Source organism: Etheostoma spectabile, unplaced genomic scaffold (assembly GCF_008692095.1).
Source record: "Etheostoma spectabile isolate EspeVRDwgs_2016 unplaced genomic scaffold, UIUC_Espe_1.0 scaffold00006474, whole genome shotgun sequence".
NCBI lineage: Eukaryota > Metazoa > Chordata > Actinopteri > Perciformes > Percidae > Etheostoma > Etheostoma spectabile.
The window spans coordinates 1-24,935 of record NW_022603387.1 but is presented as its reverse complement, the minus strand read 5'-3'; the positions used below and the strand labels follow the sequence as shown (position 1 = coordinate 24,935).

The 24,935-nt window shown below is 40.3% G+C and overlaps 1 protein-coding gene and 4 non-coding genes across 5 annotated transcripts; 3 read left to right on the top strand and 2 right to left on the bottom strand.

Annotated features, from left to right (window-relative positions):
* On the top strand, positions 1-20,489 carry LOC116678121 (WD repeat-containing protein 64-like). Its single transcript, XM_032508192.1, is given in 3 exon segments — positions 1-90; positions 19,063-19,188; positions 19,190-20,489. Coding segments are annotated over 3 exon segments (1,407 nt in total). The 3' UTR covers positions 20,381-20,489.
* Positions 4,741-4,812, top strand: trnae-uuc (transfer RNA glutamic acid (anticodon UUC)). Its single transcript has one exon. It is a non-coding gene; the product is annotated as a tRNA-Glu (tRNA).
* Positions 7,624-7,705, bottom strand: trnas-uga (transfer RNA serine (anticodon UGA)). The gene has a single exon. It is a non-coding gene; the product is annotated as a tRNA-Ser (tRNA).
* Positions 20,490-23,483: 2,994 nt separating the features above from the next.
* On the bottom strand, positions 23,484-23,555 carry trnaa-ugc (transfer RNA alanine (anticodon UGC)). Its single transcript has one exon. It is a non-coding gene; the product is annotated as a tRNA-Ala (tRNA).
* A 1,102-nt stretch (positions 23,556-24,657) lies between these two features.
* On the top strand, positions 24,658-24,730 carry trnak-cuu (transfer RNA lysine (anticodon CUU)). The gene has a single exon. It is a non-coding gene; the product is annotated as a tRNA-Lys (tRNA).
* The last annotated feature ends 205 nt before the right edge of the window (positions 24,731-24,935 follow it).

Here is a 24,935-nt window from a genome sequence, read left to right as displayed (position 1 = left end):
ATGGAGGTGGACCAGGACCCAGAGCAGTGGACCAACCAGGTCCCCAGAGGACCAGCAGCAGGCCCGGCCTCTGGTACCAGCCATGTTCAGGTCAGTGTTCAGGACACAACAACCAGTCTAAACTAGGAGGCCTGTTCACAAGACCTAGATAGTGGATTAGGCCGGGGTTTTCCAGGGTTTCTGGATGTATAAACAATAAGCTCCTGACCAGGCTAACAGCTAGCCTGCTCCTGACCAGGCTAACAGCCAGGATTTATAAATCCTGCAGCCTTTGTTCCTTTGTTCACTCAGCAGTGCTTTTACCTTCTTATTGTTATTATTAGCCTGCATTAATATACAATAGGAGCATTCTGCTATTCAGTTAAGTCCTGATATTATTTTAATGTTTACCATGTGTCATCGGTGCTGTTACGTTGCCTCTATGAAGACTAATAAACTGCCGGTCATATTGTTGTTAGAAGTCTGGTGAACATAGTATGACAGTTGTTGAAATCCTTAGCAAAGGCTGATACAATGCTAAATGAGTCAGTGATGAAGGATAATATATAACGTCCTCTACACGTGTTTCTATAACGGTTCAACAGCAGCAGACTGGCCAGAGACCAGCACATCTCTTTACATCATTTATTTCTTTTTGTTTTCATGAGAATAACAGTACATCCCTTTTCCATATGCATTGTATTTGCCATTCTTACCACACAGTGTACGTTCTGTCCAATAAACCGGGACTATAATTTGGGATTATTCTACCATTATAATGTCCAATCCTCCTTATTTATAGTCTTAGTTCACTAGACCAGTAACTATATAGTGGAGACTACTGTACACTCATGAAACAACAGGACGAGGACACCTCAAGGGTTTTTGTTTATATTATTATATCACAGTGGCGGCTGGTGAAAAATATTCTCAGTGGGGCAGTTTGTGCTGGGGGGGGTGTTCTGGGGTTCCTTTTTGAATTTTGTAGACGTGATTTCCCGCATTCTCGTGCATTGTACGGTGACCAGCTGGAAGTCCCACATCATTCACAATTATCAAGTCATGTGTTGGTAAATTGTAATGTTTCACACATATCAACTCATATTTGTTATTTCATGTAGGCCAATAAAGTAAAAACGAGACAGTGTGAGCTGTTGATGCAGTTTTAAAACAGGTAGTTAGTCCTATACTTTGACTAGGCAACACAGGCTCTGATTTCTTAATTTAATGATCATAAATGCATATTGTGTTGAGATGTTTCTTTTGTTGTAGACATGGTTATAGAATATCAGCAGTTAAAGTTATATTTGGCCACAATGCAAAAGAAGCTGTGTGCAGTCAATTGAGGAAGTGGTTTAATGGGAGGCCACTGATGCATAGAAGGTTATGCTAGCTAGAAGTCACCCCCCCCCCCCCCTTGTGAGGTTATGGTAAATGTTTGAGGGAGAAAAGAGGGCGTAGTGCCATACAGGTTATTAAAGTGAAAGTGTACCATGATGATTGAGTGGTAATGTGTGAGAGGTTTAACGGTAGGAAATAGTCCAGTAGGGATGTGTGTTTAGGTGCTTGGTCAAAAAGGTCACGACGAGGAGGGAGGGGTTTTTGTCACCCCCCCATTTAGAGAATGATCAGACTTCTGCCATCCTTGGGTGGGGGGAGAGGACACTTCAGTGGTTTCTATATATATTATTACAGCATGCTATTATATTTTGCTATTTTTCAAAATGATGAATACACTATTACAGTCATGTATACAGTGGACATTTAGTTGATTAATTTCATTATTTGTATAGTTTTTAGATTTCAGAGTCTGAGAGAGACAGAGTTAGAGGGAGGTATTTAGGCTATGCATCATATTCTAGCATTGTAGATGAGATTTTTAATTTATCTTAATGGTAATTTCCTGAGTAACATTATCTTCCGCCAACTTTTAAAGTGCTCATATTATATTTGTAGACTGCTTACACATTCAGGTGGTCCACCATCATCTGCCACACTTTCTTGTTTCATTACAGCGTTGCAGTTGTTTCATTAAAGTTTGCCTGAAAGATTTAGAATATTTCAGAACATGCAGAGTGCATTTGCTTTCATTAAAACATGTCAGCAATATTTTCCTTCATTTTGTCATAAATTATTGAATGAAGAGTTAAAATTGTGGGTAAGAAAAAATCCAGGGTTTAAAGAAGGTTGTTCACTAACTCTCTGTTTGTCTGTTGCTATAGAAACGGAGAGGCAAGGGACGCAAACGTCACCATTGTCAGCACTGTGAGAAATCCTTCTCAACATCTGGATATTTAAAGATTCATCTGAGAGTTCACACTGGAGAGAATCTACACAGCTGTGATCAATGTGGGGCAGCTTTCACACAGCAGTGTTACCTAAAAAAACATCAACGCATTCACACTGGAGAGAAGCCGTACACCTGTGATCAATGTGGGGCAGCTTTCGCACGACAGAGTACCCTAAAAATACATCAACGCATTCACACTGGAGAGAAACCGTACAGCTGTGATCAATGTGGAGCAGCTTTCACACAACAGAGTAATCTAAAAATACATCAACGCATTCACACTGGAGAGAAGCCGTACAGCTGTGATCAATGTGGGAAAAGTTTTTCTCTGAGTGGTACCCTTGAAAGCCACCGGCGTGTTCACACTGGAGAGAAGCCGTACTGGTGTGATCAATGTGGGGAAAGGTTTTCTCACAGTAGTCGCCTTAAAAATCACCAGCTCATTCACTCTTCCTCATTGTGAACATGTTTCAGAGCCAAGTTGTTTCCTCCTCCTCCTCATGCCCTGATAGGTGTGTTCTTATATTCTGATCTTCTCTCCTTTTTGAAGGCTGACCAGCAGTAACGACCATTTAAGATTAGGAAAAATAACGTGTTTGCATTAAAACACTACCAAAGGAAACGCATTCTTCTGCTTTGAAATAGGCAGACTAGTTGCTGCAATAGAGTATTGCTGCCCTCTACTGTTTGTTGCCGACATTCCCATGAATTATTAGTTTTTTACCATAAAATCCACAACTGAAAAAGCACACCATCCTAGTGAGAGTAATAAACATAGATTATAAATTGAACGGTCAGCCTAATTAAATGTTCCTTTTAAAGCTTGGATCCCAAACTTACATACAGTGCACTCGAGTCAACCTTGCACAGTGTTCCAGACTCCACTAATCCACAGCTGCTGAAGCGCCTCGCATGGATTCATCATCTTTATCCAGCTCCCGACAGAACATGTCCACTTTCTTGGCTGTAGTGAATGTGAGCGTTCTCCCTCCGTGGGACTTTCAGGGTGGCCGGATAAATTAGAAAGTTTGAGACGCCTTTAGCATGTAATTTACGCTGTACTCCTATACATTCCTGGTGCTGCTGGATGGTGAAAGCACTGTAGCCAGGGTTAAAATGCAGCGTTGCATTGGAGTCCTGATCGGGCCTTCCTGCTGACCCCTGAAGGACTGCTTGGTGGCCCTGGTATCTCAGACACCTTCAAATCAGCGTATGTGTCAGTGTACCCTTGTTATAGATTCTGTGTGCTCTGTCCATGTTGATCGTGGCCCTGTTCTGTAAGGAGGGAATCCAAACCAGTAGCTGTTTCTGGAACCATTGTCTTGTCTTTTATGTATCATTACTGTTACTCAATGGGATTGTTCCTGGTTAAATAAAGGTTAAATAAAAATAAAATGAATCTGTGATATGTCCAAACATTCCTCTCTTCATTACCGACATACTGGAAGTCGGCCATGTTTAATAGGATGCTCTCCAGTTATTGTTGTTTGGTAGATTAACATTATATTTTCCTACTTTGGGGACTTTTCATATCATATTCTCTGTCTGACATTTTCTATTCCCTGTTTGTCTTTTCTGTGACTGCATGTGGTTTTAAATCTGTTGGAGTTTCTTCAGACTAAAGCAAAGACACTGATGATGTCATCCAAAAGAAACATAAAGGACAGCAACCTGTTTCCAGAGGACACTAAAGAATGACGAAGCAGCAGGAAACAGAGCTGCTCAAATAGCAAACAGATGATTTATTCATCTGACTCGTAGAAAAACGCCAATGATTGACTTGTTTTAAATGTCTGGGAATGTGGAACAGACTACCTGACTACCTGAAATAAAACAAGGCCACATGCTGATTATTGGGGACTTGATTTGATGGATTTATTCTTCCTGTTGTGTCTCTGTTTAAACTCCTAATTTAAAGGTAAAGTCAGCGTCCACTAAAGGTTGTGTTGTTGCTGCTGACAGACTCAGATTATTATTCTAAGTGTGTGACAACATTATGGGATGGATCCCTACAGAGATAGACCTTTTAGTTAAAGAGGAACATCCTTTTAGTTTAGATCCTTTAGTTTCCAACCAGACCAGAGTGGTGATTGTAGGAACAGTGGAAAGATGAACCAAGACGGCTTTTCAGATATATTTTTTTTCTTCTTTTGACTATAGTTGTGTTTGTTATTAACAGAAATCAACCTGTCAACATTTCTATTCGTCATACAGTTCCAACGTTAAGTTTTTTACCGCCAGTTCAAAATGGAGCTGAACACGGAGGAGGATTCCTCCCTAACGGCAGCTCTGCTCTGCTCCGTGCCCCCGCTGTCCGGTAATAGTTAAAGCAGATAAAAACCTAAAGAACACTCAAAAGCTTCAAGATAAAACTTACATAAGAAGCTTCTTCATTCACGTTCAAGTGAAGGCCTGTTTCCAGCCAGACTATGAATTGATTCATGGAATCCCTGTTATTGTTATGCTGACAGTCCCATATGGTCTAGCGGTTAGGATTCCTTGTTTTCGTCCAGGTGGCCCGGGTTCAACTCCCGGTATGGGAATTGGTATCTAGCCGATTAAGGTCTGTTGAAAGTTCTGTGTCATTGGTCCTGTATTAAATGAGAGCTGTATTAATATATATAAAGTACACATGTCCCTGTGACACAAAGGACAATACAAGGGTTAAGTCGGCCAGTAATTTTTGCTTTTTAATTTGCGTTGTGATTGTTGTGTGCATTTAATATCACACATGTGGATATTATGAAAGAAACTGCCTAGCAAACCCTTGCAGTGCTTATAAAGGTTCCATGGTGTAATGGTTAGCACTCTGGACTCTGAATCCAGCGATCTGAGTTCAAGTCTCAGTTAAAAAGGTGAAAAAGATCAACCTTTCAACTTTCTGTATCTAGTTTAAAGTAAGCTTACAGGTTTAATGTTCTTGGCCATTTAGACTGTAAACAGTATGTTGGTGGGGGCATGTTGAGGAGTCACCTGGTTGTTAATGTAACTTGAAGGAGCTCCACATTTGACAGTGTTGACTGGAAGTGATAGGCTTTGAGTTACATGGGGGATACACACTTTGCATTCAGTCTCGTAATAACCATAAAAATGGACCATAAAAGTGAACATTGTAAAAATTAGGTATCACTGAAATTTGAACTTGTGTTGCTGCAGTCAGAGTATACAGTGCTCATCCTGAATCGGCCAGTATAGTGCATCAGAACTGCTTGTTGAATGGTCTATTAGCTTTGGAACCCCCCTTTCCCCACAGCTTTCAATTGTCAGATATGGGTGGGGGAGTGGGCACTGTGTCCAAACCTTTCTGTGTAAAAAAAACAACAACTAAAGTCTCTTGGATGAGAGACAAAACTTCTGCGGAGGACCTTTTACCAAGTCCTGTTGCCTTGGCCTAGTTGTGAACTTTTGGGGTAATAGCATGGATCAGGAACCAAAACTGACACATCTGGACTCAATGTGGGCATTGTACGGCAATATTTGACACATTTAGACCATAAAGACAGTTATCAGTTTGTTTTCCCATCTGGCAGGGACATTTCTGGATTCAGATGGACATTGTGGACTGGAACATTGGTGGATCTTGATTCCCACCATAGGATTTGGCCTGTACTGCACATTGCCTTCACATCCCACGCAATGTATTGCCTTTGTCAAGCACATTGCCACCCTGGTGACTTTCTTCCATGTCCCCATGAACGCCCATATATTTGGGCTGACAGTTGAGAAACCTTCCCTTCTTAACTATGACATGGATGACTGAGAACCTACTGTATCATGACGTTTCATAAGTTTTGAGACATTATAATTATAATTTTTTAAACAAGTCCTACTGAAACACTGTTGGATCAGTCAGGATGGCCGAGCGGTCCAAGGCGCTGCGTTCAGGTCGCAGTCTCCACTGGAGGTGTGGGTTCAAATCCCATTTCTGACAACAACTAATTTCATTTGGACTTAATGTTTGAGAGTTGATATTGGAAATAAAGAACTTAACAGTTCTTTGTATTTAAGAGGACATGAATGTGCACAAGAAACGCAATTGCAAGTACAGCGTTTTGTGAGCATCTTTATTGTCAACACATGTAAAGTTACTGCTGTGATTTAACTGAGGGATTCGGTGAAAGTGATCTTTTGTTTTGTAAAACCATGGGTTGTGTACAAAACAGGAGAAAAGGGTTCTTTGTTGCATCCAGGTTGTTATGTATAACAGATGAAAAGCGCAAATTGACATAATTCCATCCAATACGGGCAAGACGGGGTTGACAGATAGATTTTAAAATCCTTACAGATAAACAGTCATCGTAGCTGTTTGCAGGATTTCTGACATATTGAGTGACAAAATGTGGGTGTCCTGAAAAAAGGTTCTTTAACTCTTTCTCCATCACATCTTTTTTTGTTTCTTGTTATGTTTCTGCAAGAAGCATTATGCTTTTGTGTCGTCTGTCCATCTCTACATCAGAATCAGAAATTCTTTATTAATCCCTGAAGGGAAACTCTGGAAAAGACTGCTCCTTCGAGCCAGATTTGAGCCAGATTTGAACCAGCAACCTAAGGATGTCAGCTTTGTGCCTCTACAGTCCTCCGCTCTACCAACTGAGCTATCGAAGGAAGGTTGCACAGACACACGCACTTCCTATTCTTGTGAATGTGATAACACAGGACCCCCTGGGGGGAATTCCTGAATCATCAGAGGCTGTAGCTCAGCAATAGAGCGCACTTTCAGTCTCAATGCCCAGATGTATTACAAGATTTGAAGTGAACATTGTATTGTCCAGTGATGGTGGTATAGTGGTGAGCATAGCTGCCTTCCAAGCAGTTGACCTGGGTTTGATTCCCAGCCATTGCAGTAGGTTTCGTTGAGTGTTATCAATTTTTTTTTACAAGAAGTCAGCAGAAAGGTTACTTGCCGAACCTGGTTTGAGCTGCATGAATGTGGCCAAAACTATAACAACGATTACTTTGATCAATATGGAGATCCCGATTAATTATCACAATTCTGTTGGGATGACTCCCGCAAGGAAATTGAAAAATATCACTGAATCAAAGAAGAAACCTGGGTAAAACATGAAATGTTAACGTTGTATATTGCTTCAAAACCTGTAAATGCAACTGCAGTAGCTGGAAATCAAACCTGGGCAATATGATTGCATTGCTCCAGTATAAATCATAGTCAAAAAGTAACACACGTGTTGCCTTTCTGCTGAACAATACAACGTTCACTTCAAATCTTGTAACACAGACTGAAAGTAAGAACTAAAAAATACATTGGTGGCTGGAGATTATTCATGAAGACACATCCTCGATTGTGTATTCTGTGATGTGTCTTTGGTTTGCTGCCACTCTTAAAGAATAGCATTCATTATCGGCAGGATTTGAACCTGTGCGGGGAGACCTCAATGGATTTCAAGTCCATCGCCTTAACCACTCGGCCACGACAACCTGATAATCTGTAAGGCACCTGTTTGCACAAATCGTAGTTCACTGCCTGTGTCTGTGGAGCCTCGATAATCCTTTAAATCGGGTTGGGCAAGTAACCTTTCTGGTTCCTTCTTGACAAATAAAGCAAGTAACCACACAACAAAATATACTGCAATGGCTGGGAAGGCAGCTATGCTCACCACTATACCACCATCGCTGGACAACGCAGTTGGTGTCCTCAAAGGTTGGATTTTTCCTTTTTATTAAATTAAGGCACTAGGATTAATTTCCAAAGAATGATTTTTTAATTCCTCTTTTTAGTCAACTTCAGCACCGGTTCCTAAACACATGCATACCACTGTATGCATGTATACCTGCATGCATTTCAAAATGTAGGCCAAGTATGTACTTAAAAAAAAAGAAACAGAACTACTGAAGTCCAGGATTTCCTCCTTAAAGATATGTTTAAAAAGGATTTTCGGCATGGTTACTGGTTGAACAATGCTGAAATGTTTTCTAAGTCATTCCTATTACTCTAACTTTAGCTTTGACTTGACTGTTGAATTCAGTAAGTGCTACTTGTTGGGGCAGTTGAACATGACAATACTACAGACTAACTGAAGATGAATGCCATTGTAATCACATTCAAATCCTCTCAAAAGGAGACACTGATGATTATTGGGTTCATAAGTGCTTCTCTTTGGGTTTGTCTTGGTTGTGAGTTCATCATCAGACATATCTCTGAACAAATGACAAGTAAGAAGTCAGCAGAAAGGTTACTTGCCCAACCTGATTTGATAAAACATTAGATCTCTGGTATAGTACAAATAAGGGAGAATATCAATCAATCAAACTGCCTCCACAAGGATCCACAGACTATGATTTGTCTTTACTTTGTCCGTGTCTATTATTACAACCAATTGAAATGTTTATGCACATTTGTGCAAACAGGCATAGCTCTGCTTTTCAGGTTGTTGTGGCAGAGTGTTTAAGGTGAAGGACTAGAAATCTATTGGGGTCTCCCCACGCAGGTTTGAATCCTGCTGACAATGAGGCAATTTTTAAGAGTGGAAGCAAACCAATGACACATCACAGTTTACCAAATTACACATCTGCCTTCACGAACAATCTTGTGTTATCTCATAGGTACTGGAAGCAACTTGTCTCCACCAATGTATTTCTTTTCAGTCTGTGTTACAAGATTTGCAGTGAGCGTTGTATTGTCTAGCAGAAAGGCAACAGGTGTGTTACTTTTTGACTAAGATTTATATCGTTGCAGTGCAAGCATTTTCCCAGGTTTGATTTCCAGCCACCGCAGTTGCATTTACAGGTTTTGAAGCCATATACAACATTAACATTACATGTTTTACCCAGGTTTCTTCTTTTATTCAGTGATATTTAAATTTCCTTGAAATAAGTCTAAGTCTATCTCAGAAAAAAGTCAAAAGAATTTCAAAATCTTCAGGGGATGTAGCTCAGTGGTAGCGCGCATGCTTTCCATGTATGAGGATCTGGCATCTCCAGCAAGTATTATGGTAGAGTCTTTAAAAGAGCTGCAAACGATATTACCTCCTGTGGTAATCTGACTGGTAGACAGCCAGAGATGGCAAAAGTACTCACTTTCCGTACTTAAGTAAAAGTAGAGATACTTATGTTAAAAAATACTCTGGTAAAAGTGGAAGTACTGATTAAACTTCTTTACTCAAGTAAAAGTAACAAAGTACAAGCTTGGAAATTTACTTAAAGTATAAAAGTAAAAGTAGCCTTGCGAAAGCTACCTGGAGCACACAAATGTTACTAGAGAGACACTGAGGAACTTCAGTGGACATGGAGGACACGTCTTTAAATGGCAATGGCTACATTTTAAATGGCTGTCTGCCTAAAACATAACATATATGATTATTATGACAGAGACTTGGACTCCAGGTTATTGACTAATTAACAAGATATGAATTCAGTTGTGATTCTGTGAGAATTCAAAGATCCAGTTTTTATTTTTAGTCTTTCTCCCTAACATAAAAATGAATCTACACTTATGTGTGTGCTCAAATACGGCTTCTGGAAATAAAATAAAGGATTAAAATATGAATGACTAAACAGACATTAATGAAGAAGTTCCCCAGCACATTGGCCAGGAGTCCTTCTTGATGCCTACTGTCTCAAACATCTCTCTCAGATAAGGCTGAGGATGATGGGAATGTCTTGCTGTTTTCTTCATTTTCAATCATGTCGCCCTCCATACTACTATGTGCTAACGTTAACACCATCCATTCGACTATGTGCTAACGTTAGCGCCATCCATGCTACTATGTGCTAACGTTAACGCCATTAAGCCTCAATGATTTGCTGTGAATTAATGCAGAATGCTGAATCTGTTGAGTTGTCTTAGTCGTGCGTCAAATGCAACGTACAGTAGATATATTCCCATCCATTTAGATTGAATATGGTATTGATGACATAAACAATAATAACAAAAACTCCAGTGAAATGATGTGAAAGTTGAGGACTAGATTAGGACTGGAAAGCTGATTCTGGTGTCCAACTTGGCCCCAGGTGTGTCTGTTAAAACAGACGGAGACAACTTCTCTCTAGCTAAGGTTCCATCCACTTGTCAATTGAATTACAGAATCTGAAGTTTGGTAAAAAAAAAAAAAAAAACTCATGCGAATAGAGCTGGTGAAAGTGTTGATGCTTCATTAAGACCAACGTGTAACCCAGCTAACATGTGAAGACCACACCAAAACCACGAGCTAACAGGTGAAGAGCACACCAAAACCACGAGCTAACAGGTGAAGAGCACACCAGAACCACTAGCTAACTTACTTTAAATGTGCAAGAACTATAGACCAGTAACAGGCTTAAGTGAACTGACAACATGAGTTATACAACTTACAGTTCTCAAAGACTCACACACACAATCTCAGCTGGTTATCCTCCGGACAGCTTGTCTCTTTTTCTTTTCTCTCACTTTTTTCTCCGTGTGGCGCGCGCACCCGCTCGCGGTGTGTGGCGCGTGTCCGCGCTATTCTCCGATAAGACGACCACTTGTACAAAACTAAAGTAACGAGCCAATTTTGTAAAATGTAAGGAGTAGAAAGTACCGATATTTGTGTTAAAATGTAAGGAGTAGAAGTAAAAAGTCGCCACAAAAATAAGTAGTAAAGTAAAAATATCAGAAAAATCTACTTGAGTACAGTAACGAAGTATTTGTACTCCGTTACTTCCCATCTCTGTACTTAAGTAACGTTACCGTTGTATATCGTGTAATGCTGCTTTCAGTAGATGGCAGCAGATTAGACAACAAAACAACAATAACAGGTTTACTAACGTTACTTCTCTATGGTAATTAATTACGTTAACGTTAAAAAAAAACATACAATTAGTGCAAAATATGCATCCCTTTCTTAATTTCCCTGAGACAGTGAACTAACTATAAACCAGCAGGAGTAACCGAGCTCCAGCAGCTGGTTGCTAGTCTTTTAGCTCGTGATATACGTTCCAGCTTTCAGGGCCAATGACTTACGCTCCCCCAATAAGAGGATCCTGACGTGTTGTTTCATGTTTCCTTTCTGTTTGACAAAGAGTCAGACATGCTGCAGTAATACAGGGATATTTATTTTTATGGGAATGTCTAATTTTGAATGTTTTGATAACCGTCATGACTAACCATGGACCGCTAATAATAATGGACAGAGCATGTGTGAAGTCACCCATTGGTCTGTAGAGAGTAGTATATATAAGTATATCTTTGTCCCATAGTTATTACATAGAAGGAGTCACATTGTAAAGTAAATGTATCTGTAGGTTACCATGTATATTGTCTGTAACGTTAGCTTGCCACTTAGCTAGCTATGGTAAAACATGCTAACGTTAACTTTTTACTTTTCAGTCGGCAAAATGCAAAACGGGGATTGTCTTATGCTTATCCTTATCTAATGCTAACTTTTAGCACATGTATAACCAAGTTTCTTATAACGTTTGGTTAACTGTAATACCCATAATGCCCCAATAATGTCCTGCTACTGCTTGCCCCGTCAGTTTATTCTTTGGCACATTTAGCCTTGACATGCACGTTGAAGTTACTTCCGCACTTGCAGCACTTTGCCAAACCAAATGCACACCAATATATCCATATACACACACATGTATACACACACACACACATATACACATATATATATATATATACACACACAGTCTGTGAGAGGCCAGAGAGAGGTCATACTGATTTTTTCCATTTTGTTTTTTTACTTTTGGAGAGTATGGCGGAAAAATAAATTAATCTCAATTAGCAGCTATTTTATGTATGGGGAACATGCATGAGTGTACTGTTTTCTTGCCCATGTAGATACAATATTTAAACTGTCGTATCAGAGGTATATTATCACGGATTGTGTATGGTCTGGGTTTGGTGTATATCCTTCTATAAAAAAAAAAAATGCTTTTACTAATGGATGCATGTATAAAAGGACACTGGGTTGTGACGTGGGGGGGGGGTCATCAGCTGATCGATCGGAAGCAAGAGGGGACTCTGGAGAGATCATGGAAGGAAGCGGTGGCGTTTAGAGGGCTCTGTGTGGCAGGTTTTCCAGGCGACACCAACCGCGGGATTGAGTATTGTTCTCGGTAGATTAACAGTTGGGATTTCTCCTCTGGACCACTGCAGCGACCCTGATGCTAAACGGACCGGGGCGAGGTTGCCTAGGTTACCCGTGTGGACAATAATTAACTGCGGCTACTTGCCACGCTTCTCTGTCATGCTTAGTTTTGTTTGTTTTCTACGCTTGCTATTCTGGATCCGGACTATTTAAGTCTACTGACTGACATTTGTTTTGTTGGGACATGGGGGGGGTTGGGGGAAAGGTGGTTAAATGTGGGGGGGCTTTAAACGTGTTTGTATTAAGTGGGTGTGTCCAATGTTTAATTTGTTGTATTTCTAATACACGCAGTTAAACCTATATCCAATGGTCTTCTTTTCATTTAGTACCATGTTTATTGAGCCAACTTAAAGGCAGTTAGGGTGTTTGTGGTGTTTGGGTATTCAGGAGCTGTTTAAATGAAGTAGGCAGGACTAGACTATAGCCTACTCGTCTTTGTAGATATCAGAGATCCGCACGTTACCTCATTTTTTAAGCGTTGTACTTTTACCTTGCCGGGTGAGTGAGGGAACTGTCACCCCTTTATTAATTGTTTAATATAAACTGTCTATGTCCATGTTGTGGGTTGATGTAGCCAGAAGTTGAGCTAGTTGCAGTTGGTAAGAGGGGATTTTTATTATAACTCTGAGTACGGTCAATAAGGCAAAATAGTGTTTACAAAATATATGGAATTAATGAAAGACAAAACAATTTCACCAAAAGTAAAAGTAGTTGACTTGACACTGTTTGTTAATGACCTAAGACATGTCATTCCAGAGAACATCCAACAGACTTACATCCTATACCCTCCGTTTCCCTCATGCTCTCCTCTAGAACACACTCAACTACCTACCTATTTAGGCCTGGACCCACCCCTAAAATTGGATCATACCAATTCTACAATGTAGGGGTGGCTCAGATTACTAGACAGTTAAAAGCCTACACACAGTCAAAATGCATCTAACATACTAGACATTGACACCTAATACATACAATTCACATTAAAAATGAGGAGCGGCTAGGTTAACAGGTGATTTTAAATTGATCATTAACATAAAATATAAACCCACTAAATCAATTTATAAACAGGCATCAATCCAGTACTGTTTTGAGGGCTAACTTAGGTAGCGTAGAGCTACCGTGATGGCAGCCATGCGCCCCACCATTTAAAAAAAAAAAAAACTTGATAACATTAAGTAACAGATGACATGTGAAGCCTAGAACAAAGTATTGTGGTTAGGTATTCCAAGCTCTAACAAAGAAACATTCATTAAATCTTCATAAAGAGGTGCAGTAGGGTAAAAAACTGCCTTCTGTGCACAGTGGAACAGCTCTGAAAGGCTTTTCAGGTTCTTTGCAGAACAATTAAAAGAGGAGGAAAAAAACAAGAAAAAAAGGATATTTCAGATACAATTTCTAAGCTAATTTAAAGCCATACCACGTGAGTATGTGTAAATATTTGTATCTCAAAGCTAGTTAAAGGTTAGCGGGCGTGCAGTAGCAGACTGGATATGTCTGTGAGAGAGTTCAGTCTCACCTCAACACGTGTCAATCTCAGAGAACTGGTGTATTTACCTTTGTAAATTCCCAAGTGTCTTAGCTCACAATACTTCGATAGGTAGTAATGATTGTGTAATACTAGAAGTTAACATAATTTTCCATACCAGAGAGACAGGTATGCTACACACCATGTTGAGAGTGAGCTGCTGCTACTGCGGACTGCTGCTCTACTCTGCTGCTGTCGGCACTGATCCGGTAAAAATTCAAAATAAAAGTGTGCAGTGTGACCGTTACAGTATGTTGCAATACACATGCTTATGAACTAAAATCTTATTTTTGAAAAGCCTGGCCGGCATCTGCCTTTGTCAAAAACAATAGCAGTTTCTCAATGTCAAGGAAGGATCTTCCAAAGCCAGAATTTGGAGGACGCTACGTCATCGACGTCCGTCCAAGGACCGTTCCAATGTCAAATTCCGTCAAGGACTGAGTCCTTCGTTCAGAGAGTTCCCCATAGACAGAGAAGGACGAATGAGTGTATCCTTCTCCGTCCAAATCATCCACAATCCTTTGCCCGGCTTGTTAAAAACAATTAAATGGCAGGAGTTGGAGTGGAATCACTGACAGGGAAATAATCATTCTAATGTAAGTATCTTTAGTATTTACCGTACATGTGTTATCAATGTTAATGTTTTACATCAATGTAAAGCTTAATGCAGGTACAAATTGCTATAATAATGAGGTAGATACACCCCGAGCTAACGTTAGCTAACTGAACCTATCATTTAAAATTAGGCTGTTAGCTAGCTAGGTTGCAGTCTTTTTTTTTGCCATTCGTGTTTTTAAAATATTATGTCCGGTGGCATTTTCATTTCTTTTTATACGCCGTTACTATATATGCGTAACGTTAGAGATTTAGTAATTGATGTGTTTATCAGTTGTTACTGCACGATGGAAGGTAACGCTGAACCTTGTCCGTCACTAGCTAGCTAGCAACGATAAATAAAGGCTAACATGTATGAGTAGTTTCTCATGTAACAAGTTAAATGTTCCGTAATGTTACGATATAACATTCACAACGGTCAGCATCTTTTCTTGTGTTAACAGGGACAAACCGAGGAAGTCACTGAGGACGGGAACAGAAGACATGCAGGGGGACAGAGGCCAACAAGAGACGTTGTATAGATTATTTGCTACATTAGAGATTGGCATCCCAACAATATTAATTAATAAAAGTATTAAATTCTGTCATTAAGTTTAATACTGTGTAAGTTCTTTTGAGTGTGTAAATAAAGGGCTGTATTTAAAGATGACTGCTCTTGATTATGAAAAAACGTGTTTTTCTTTTAAATTCTGTCATTACCATTGGCTGATAACGAAGCATTTTACATTAATACAAGGCAATGCTCAGCGACGTGATGCTGAAGTTATAAGTTAAAACTGCACATTATTCAAAGCTTAAGTGGATATTTTGTTACCATTTACAAGGCATTTGTCATAATTTCTATAACTTTAAAAACTCTAACCTGTGCATGTCACCGTCTCAGACTCAAGCTTACGGTGCACCGAAGAACTGCAGCAGACTCTGCTCACGTTAGTCTTCCGCCATATGCTTCTGCCCAGCTGGTAAAGGGCGTTGCCTAGCAACAGGGGAGAATGTTACGTGTGGAAACAGGTTGAACCCAAGTGTAGACAAAATGCAGACCAGAATGATAGTAAAACAGGTTTATTTCCAGTGTCCAATCTCAGGATGCAATGGTGGAAAAAAACAAAAACAAGTCCAATAGTACTCCAGGGTGCAGAGCGTGTTTGTGCCGTGTCCAATAATCCAGTGATCCTGGGCAGAGAGCAGGAGTGGTGAATGGCAGGAGTGAAGTGGCAGCAGGAGTCAGGTTCCCAAAGCTGTGGCAGACAAAACAAACAATGAGTACAATAGAGGATGGATACCCGACCCGAGCCCAACGGGACCCGACGGCACCCGACAGGCCGGACTCGATTTTAACTGTGTCGGGCTCGGGTCGGGCTCGGACATAAATATCTTAATGCCTGTCGGGCTCGGGTCGGATTCGTGTTACTGCTCTGTCGGACGCGGGCCGGGCTCGGACAGAAACATCAGGAGCTGTTTAAATGAAGTAGGCAGGACTAGACTATAGCCTACTCGTCTTTGTAGATATCAGAGATCCGCACGTTACCTCATTTTTTAAGCGTTGTACTTTTACCTTGCCGGGTGAGTGAGGGAACTGTCACCCCTTTATTAATTGTTTAATATAAACTGTCTATGTCCATGTTGTGGGTTGATGTAGCCAGAAGTTGAGCTAGTTGCAGTTGGTAAGAGGGGATTTTTATTATAACTCTGAGTACGGTCAATAAGGCAAAATAGTGTTTACAAAAATATATGGAATTAATGAAAGACAAAACAATTTCACCAAAAGTAAAAGTAGTTGACTTGACACTGTTTGTTAATGACCTAAGACATGTCATTCCAGAGAACATCCAACAGACTTACGTCCTATACCCTCCGTTTCCCTCATGCTCTCCTCTAGAACACACTCAACTACCTACCTATTTAGGCCTGGACCCCACCCCTAAAATTGGATCATACCAATTCTACAATGTAGGGGTGGCTCAGATTACTAGACAGTTAAAAGCCTACACACAGTCAAAATGCATCTAACATACTAGACATTTACACCTAATACATACAATTCACATTAAAAATGAGGAGCGGCTAGGTTAACAGGTGATTTTAATTGATCATTAACATAAAATATAAACCCACTAAATCAATTTATAAACAGGCATCAATCCAGTACTGTTTTTGAGGGCTAACTTAGGTAGCGTAGAGCTACCGTGATGGCAGCCATGCGCCCCACCATTTAAAAAAAAAAAAAAACTTGATAACATTAAGTAACAGATGACATGTGAAGCCTAGAACAAAGTATTGTGGTTAGGTATTCCAAGCTCTAACAAAGAAACATTCATTAAATCTTCATAAAGAGGTGCAGTAGGGTAAAAAACTGCCTTCTGTGCACAGTGGAACAGCTCTGAAAGGCTTTTCAGGTTCTTTGCAGAACAATTAAAAGAGGAGGAAAAAAACAAGAAAAAAAGGATATTTCAGATACAATTTCTAAGCTAATTTAAAGCCATACCACGTGAGTATGTGTAAATATTTGTATCTCAAAGCTAGTTAAAGGTTAGCGGGCGTGCAGTAGCAGACTGGATATGTCTGTGAGAGAGAACAGGGGAGAATGTTACGTGTGGAAACAGGTTGAACCCAAGTGTAGACAAAATGCAGACCAGAATGATAGTAAAACAGGTTTATTTCCAGTGTCCAATCTCAGGATGCAATGGTGGAAAAAAACAAAAACAAGTCCAATAGTACTCCAGGGTGCAGAGCGTGTTTGTGCCGTGTCCAATAATCCAGTGATCCTGGGCAGAGAGCAGGAGTGGTGAATGGCAGGAGTGAAGTGGCAGCAGGAGTCAGGTTCCCAAAGCTGTGGCAGACAAAACAAACAATGAGTACAATAGAGGATGGATACCCGACCCGAGCCCAACGGGACCCGACGGCACCCGACAGGCCGGACGCGATTTTAACTGTGTCGGGCTCGGGTCGGGCTCGGACATAAATATCTTAATGCCTGTCGGGCTCGGGTCGGATTCGTGTTACTGCTCTGTCGGACGCGGGCCGGGCTCGGACAGAAACATCCGGCCCGATCCGCACTATAGAGTACAAGCATACGAGTGTCACAAAAACTAATCAAATGGTAGCATCAACAGCGAGACAAATGTTGTTGTCTAAACTATGATCTGACAAGGAGTGGTAGGTTGACCGGGTATTTGAAGCAGAGGTGATTAGAGATGATGAGCTGCAGCTGGAACCCTGACCCCACACACCAGGCTTCACTCCTGCAATCAAGGACAGACAGAGGGGAGGGGAGCAGAGACAGGGTGCAACTAGCAGCAGACCTAACCGACAAAGCACATAGTTATTAGATATTTTGTTGAATTATGCTTCTTTTTCTTGTGTATAATTGTTGTGACACATGTAACTTCTTGCTCTAATTTTTTATGTGCACATTTTCCATCTATGGCACTGTTTTCAATTCTAAATCTAATTCGTTAAATAAATAAAATACCATTTTTTTTAAATACAAAAAACTACAAATTTTAGCGTCCTTGTTGCATGCAACGTTGAAGTGAAGGTCACGCGTCATGGGAAATGTAGTCAAAATATAAAACAGATGTATTTTTAAAATTCCAATATAGTTTTATATATAACATGAGGAACCTGATTAAATTACTAACATTAATCTCCTGCTTGGATATGAAGTCAAAATTTTGCAATGTTGTTATTATTTTAAAATTAATGATATTTTTCCATGTGTGCACATGAGGTGGACTAATGACAGAAACATAATTTATAACCCACATCTTAAGTAACTACTATACCAAATTGCAGACAGATATGATGTATGGTTCTGTAATTAAAGACATTCAAAAAGTGACATTTTTACACCTTTGGGGGGTGCTACTAAGATAACTAGGGGTCAGGGGAAAGTAAAAATCACTCAGATGTTCCGTTGCATCAGACTGAACAACATATGGTAGTTTATTTTTACCTCAGAATATTTTCATTTTTTCTCAAACTGGCACATATGACCTGATCCATAGTACAATTTCATAAGCATGACATGATTAATCAACATGACCAGAAAATCTAAAGAATTTCTTACAGAAAACAGTTCACATGCACTACAACCTTGAAAGCAAAACTGTCACAGCAATTAAATATATGGGGCCAGACCGTCCAGAAACGAATTTGAATGGTACATAAAACTTTGACAAAATGGCAAAAACCAGTCCATAACTTGCTAATGTGGCTTAATTCTAGTCACTATATGGTCACTATGGACTAGAGACGAGCCGGATACTCGTCAAGTTGAGTATCCGGTACGGACAAAGCACTTTTGCCGAATACAAGTATTATATGAGTAATACGAGTCAATTTCTGTGCTCGGATTGAATAAAAATTGGAATTAGGTCGCAGACTGTGTCTGCACGCTGTGATAGTCCCAGCGCCCCTCCTCTACACACACACTCTGCTCACTCACACACAGATCACTGAGAACAGCGCTCTCCCTCTCTCTCTCTCTCCCTCTCTCTCTCTCTCTCTCTCTCTCTCTCTCTCCCTCTCTCTCTCTCTATCCCTCTCTCTCTCTCTCTCCCTCTCCCTCAGTCACTCAGGTCCGCGGGTCTGTTCCGTTAACAGTTCCGGACAACATAGTGAATACCATGAACTACTGGTCCAGTGGCACTAAAGCAGTGTTTTCCTTTGGCGATGTAAAAGGTTGTTTGTCTGTGTTCGTCTCCTACATCAAAAAAAGTAAACGGCCTCTTCTTTAGAGATGCATATGAGAAAATCTCTCTGCGTGATTATCCAACTGCTTATGTTTCAACCCTGTTAAAAAACACCTCTAAAGACTTTCTATGTGTAAAGGTCAACATCTTTAATCGCATTTGCAGTCAGATTCGATACTTTCCATCACTTAGCTCATTTGCCATCTGCAATAGTTCATCCAAGACAATGGTCCTTGCTTCTCTTCCCAAGACATCCACAACCAAAATGTCTACAACAGTCTTTAAGAGCAGAGGACATGTGGAGTTCTTCACCTGTGTAGAATACTCCACTTCCTCTAGGCATCTGCTGACCTGCGGGACGGACACCCTACTCAGGACGTGGTTTCCCCACAAAACAGTGTCAGGCGTCCAAGAATTAAAGGGACATGCCAAACCCATCACCCATATAATGTTAAATCCCAAGGAAAAAGTTTTTGTTAGTTTATTGCAGGACCAACGTGTACGTGTTTGGTCCGAGAATGCAATGATCTGTTTGCAAAGCTTCAAGATAAAAGAAATGATGCAGAGTCCTAGCTCCAGTGTGTGTCACAACAGACACAACAATGAGTTAGTCCTAGCTAACACAGATATTGGCAAATATCTTGGGAGAGGAACTGATGTGTTTAAAAATGCTTTAACATCGCATGACAAGCCCCTGTGCTGTGCTCTCTATCACAACATTTTCAAACAGGTTGTCTCTGTTTGCCAAAATGGCGTGGTGACAGTGTGGGATATCTTAACAGGAATGGCCACCATGCAGTTCAAAGTGACTCCAGATCAGTATGTGGGGCATGTTGCTATTTCATTTGATGGACTAAAGCGCAGACTGATCACAATTACCCAGGATGGAAAAGTTAAACTTTGGAACTTCAACAACGGAACAGAGCTTGCCATTCTTCCTGTTATCGTACAAAGAGAGGTGACAAGTATCGTCTGTGTAGACAATAGGGTGTTTGTGTCGGGAAAGAACTCCAAGATCATTTATGACCGGGACATACACGGATATGACAACAGATTTTTGAAGCATGATTATTTAGATGACATTTGCTCAATGGATGTCCATGAAAACACACTGGTTACTGCCTCCAGCAATGGAAATATTGTCATCTGGGAGGCCGACAGTGGCCAAGTTCTCTACTGGCTCAATGGCACTAACAGCCCTTGAACAAACATGGCAGACAAAAACACTCAGGGCCAGACAGGGAGTCTGCTTGGTTACAAGAGTCCAAAGCATGTGAGAGGCACTGGGAAAAGACCTCTACATAGTAAATCCCTGAATGGGAATGACAATGATGTGATTAACACACCGCTTATCATGTGTCTGAAGACCAGGGAGGTTAAAGTTGACACAGCCACACGGCTGACGTCTGCAGATGGAAACATATATGCCTGGTCTGTTATTAGCAAGGGAGGATTGATTGGAAAGGGCAGTGAAGGATGAAGGAGCAGTCATTACCACCATATCAACTGATCCCAATGACCAGATATTACTGACCGGGGATAGTACCGGAAAGATTTATCAGTGGGACATTCAGGCTTTTGGGTTTAAAAAACAGGCAAACACTGAGCCATTTGAGGACATAAATGGGTGGTGCGTATCATTGTCCACCTCCTCTGTTGCACTCATGGCAATCTTGCATCAGAGGGATGGTGAGTGTTCAGTGTAACCCAACTTGTGAAAAGTTAATTACCGCAGGAAACTGCAATGTCTGTCTGTGGGAAAACACAAGAACCTACATAGGCCTTTTTGGGAAATGATTTGGGTGCTTCACAAATCAGCCTTGAGGAGAATGCTGAACAGGAGGAGACCAAGCACAATGAAGACAAGCAACTTTCCATTGGCATGTCCTGTCTCTCCAACAAGACCAGCGCCAGAACCACTAATAGACAGCATTAAAAGCCTCTGTGACAGAATAGACAAGGTAGTCAGCCCTAAGAAGCCTGGAGCCAAGTTAACAGATGATCTAATTAATCGTGTATACAGATAGATGATGAGGATTAAGTCAGGACTTGACTTAAAAAAAAGTGAAGCTCACTTAGAGTTTGAAGAAACTTACAAACCCCTGGAAAATCTGTATTTTAGTGAGGTCAACCAGGGGTCTAAAAATACATCAACACCATGTCCACCAAACACCAAGCCAACTACACGTTGCACTAATGACACCATCAGCTTAGCAAACATGCAGCAATCTGATGGTGCCGTCAAGCAGGGGACTGAACCCACATCAAAACAAGTACATTTCCCACCCATCTTAGAGACCGTGCATCTCACAGAAAGTCAATTCAAACCACACCTGCCCCTCATCAGAGGTGGATCTGCTCGGAACCAACGCTCTTACCGGACTGCATATTTATACCAGACTATGTCCAAATATGGGCGTGTGCTCAAGCTTTAGCAGAGAGACACATTAAAAGGCAGTGTCCTGACACCAGTTCCACCAAACACTCTGCCAGGCGTGGAGACGTCTGAGCAAACAGCAGAGCCTATATTCTTGCCACCCATCCTTGATAAGGTGCAGGGCACACATCATCAGACCCAGTTAAAGATTCAGCAGAGAGACACATTAAAAGGCATTATTTCAGACAACCTCAACCACCATTTCCAATCACTGGCACAGCATGAAAGGGTGATTGTGTGGGTTTAGTCCAGTTGATCTGGTTTCCTTAAACAATTGTGTAGGTTTACTCTGGGTGAACCGGTTACTCCCACAATTAAAAAATATAGGTAAATGAATACTAAAAAAACTGTATTTGTTGTATATCAATGTTTTGGTATGAACATTAGCTTGTGACCTTGTTTATTGTGCCCGTTACAACCCAGATTATTAGGGTAAAAGGAAGCAACATAAATCCATTTTTCTCTTTGCTAAAATAAAGGTATTATTAACATGTGAATTACATGGATTAACAGAATCACAGGTGCATATATATATATATATATAAAATAAAATAATAAAATAAAAAAGGGCCTGTGGATTATGGTTAAAACCAATAAACGAATAGAACAAGAAGAGGACTCTTAGAAACAAAACATTACTAATTAGTTCTGCTTTTAAACAAAACACAAGAAAACCAGTAGCCCTAAAACTACAAATATGTAAAAAATTTCAGTTTTTAAAGCTAACATCTGGTCCAGTCTCCCATGTAGTCTTGCAGCGGGTATTTAACACATTTTCATCAATGCTTTCAGCAAACCATTCAACCAAAAATTTCTCTCGTTTGGATGCACATATAAGGAACAATGAACCTGCCTTCCCATCCGTACACAAACTAGCAATGCATCATGGGAGATCTACCGAAGGCAAGGAGAAGAAATGAGCAAAAACTTGATAAATTATGGACATCAAGTGGACAAATCCTGGATTTAACAGTTTGGATTTAATGCTCAACGACCCCGAAAAAGGCACACGTTCCAGGCTGGATAGAAAACCACCTGTAAAGGCTAGAAAGTAACAAACATCATTATGGGGCGTTCATGTGACTTTCATGTGAAGAATGCGTTGATCTTTTACTTTGGTGAATATCTTCGATCCATTGGTCATTTTGGCACACAGAAACACAATTCTGAGGGCTTGCAGCTCAGGTTTCAGCGCTACAGAACATAGAAATAGAATTTATTCATTGCTCCAGACTGCTAAACTCTCGGTTACCTGTTCCCTTGTTGCCTTCTCGATGGATCTTGCCATGTTAAAAGTAATGTAAAGCGACACTACATTTAAGTGTTGTTGGTGAGTGCACACAAAGGAACATGTGGTCGGGTCCATCCTGTGACCATCCAACGGCAGCGGTGGTGGATGACTACCCTACTCACTGGTGCTGGGTGCTGGTATGAAATCGGGCTGCCTTCTTGAACGGTCCCAAAAGCTGAATCGACAAGGGGGACATAACTACTTATGGATAGGGTGGTAATTAGTGGAGCAAGGTCTGCCGTGAAGTCCTGGTAAGCCTCGTCAACCTTCAGGACATCTGGGTCCGGCAAGTCCCCCCGCATTGCTTTGTAGCGCTTGCTCCTTTAAAAACAGTTCAAGTCATAATTAGAAAAAAAAGAGGTCACAACATGCTACAACACTGTGCTGTACAAATTTGCACAAATCCTTCTCAATTCCTGAGTAAAGCAGGACATGGACAAAGTGCACAGAGTTGACAGACACTTGTTAAGTTGATCTTCCACTTTATTGCCTGTATGTAATAGTTGCTGCATCATTTCATTTGCTCTGTCAGAGCAAGATCTTTTGCAGCTTGTTTAAAGACTGGGCCATAATACCTGATGGAGATGCCAGGGATCGAACCCGGGTCCTCATACATGCAAAGCATGCGCTCTACCACTGAGCTACATCCCCTGTAGTTTTTCAGAATTCTTTGACTTTCTTGTGAGACTACTGAATAAGAAAAGAGACTTGGGAGAAATATGTAATGTTAATGTTGTATATGGCTTCAACAAGTGGTCCTATTAGGCAACTGGGTGATTTACATGATCCAAACTCACCAGTTTAGGAGAAATACATATACAGGTATGTAAAGACAGTATAGAATGAAGAAAAAAGGGAAGAAAAGAAACAAAAACTGTGTAAATGTGTGTAGGTACAGTTTGCATCTTCAAATAGATTAACCACGTTAAAACATGCCACAAGCTATCTTGAAGGTTACAATTTTTATCATTTAAAATACGGGTCACTTCCTGTCACCCTACCGTCTTATAAACCCGGTGTGCACGGTAAACTTCCTTTTAAAACAGAACGAGAAAACACCGGTAAGACAAAGCTGATATGAATTAGAAAATGCATTTCCTGCAGAAAATGCGTGGGAATGCTGAATAGCTGAATTGCTAAAGCTAACCAAGCTAAAAATGTTGACTAGCTGAATTGCTAAAGCTAACCTGGTTGAATAGCTTAAATCAGTAAGAAGAAGCTTAAGTAGTAAAAAATAGTTGAAAAAGTAGGAATGGCTTTAGTTAAGTTTAATAACACCACTAATGTAAAAAAAGGTGGAAAAATTCAAAAATAAATTAAAATGCTAAAGCTAAACTGGATAAATTGCTTAAATCAGTAAGAAGATGTTGATGTAGTGAGAAGAGTTGAAAAAATTAGGAATGGTTTTAATTAAGTTGAATAACAACAATAATGTTAAAAAGGTGGAAAATTCAAAAAAATTGAAATGCTAAAGCTAAACTGGAGAAATAGCTTAAATCAGTTGAAGTAGTAAGAATATTTGAAAATGCTGAATAGCTGAAATGCTAAAACTAAACTGGATAAATTACTTAAATCAGTAAGAATATATTGAAGTAGTGAGCAGAATTGAATTAAAGCTAACATTGTAGAATGGCAGCTTAACATTCTAAAACTTCAACCTAACATTCTAGAACTGCCAAGTAACATTCTAGAACTGTAACATTTCAGAACTTTTAAGTGAAATTTTTGGACCGCAACTCAAAACTTGAGAAGTGCCTGGCTAGCTCAGTTGGTAGAGCATGAGACTCTTAATCTCAGGGTCGTGGGTTCGAGCCCCACGTTGAGCGGTGGTGTTTAGAGAGTGGGAATGTCTGAGTTCTGCACCGGATTTCTATCAATTGCAAGATTAACAGTTCCATTCCATTTAGTTCCAACATTTTAGGACAATGACTCTTAAAATTCTAAAACTACAACCTATTGTTCTACAACTGCAACTTAACATTCCAGAACTGCAGCTTAACATTCTAGAACTGAATATTAACATTTTAAAAC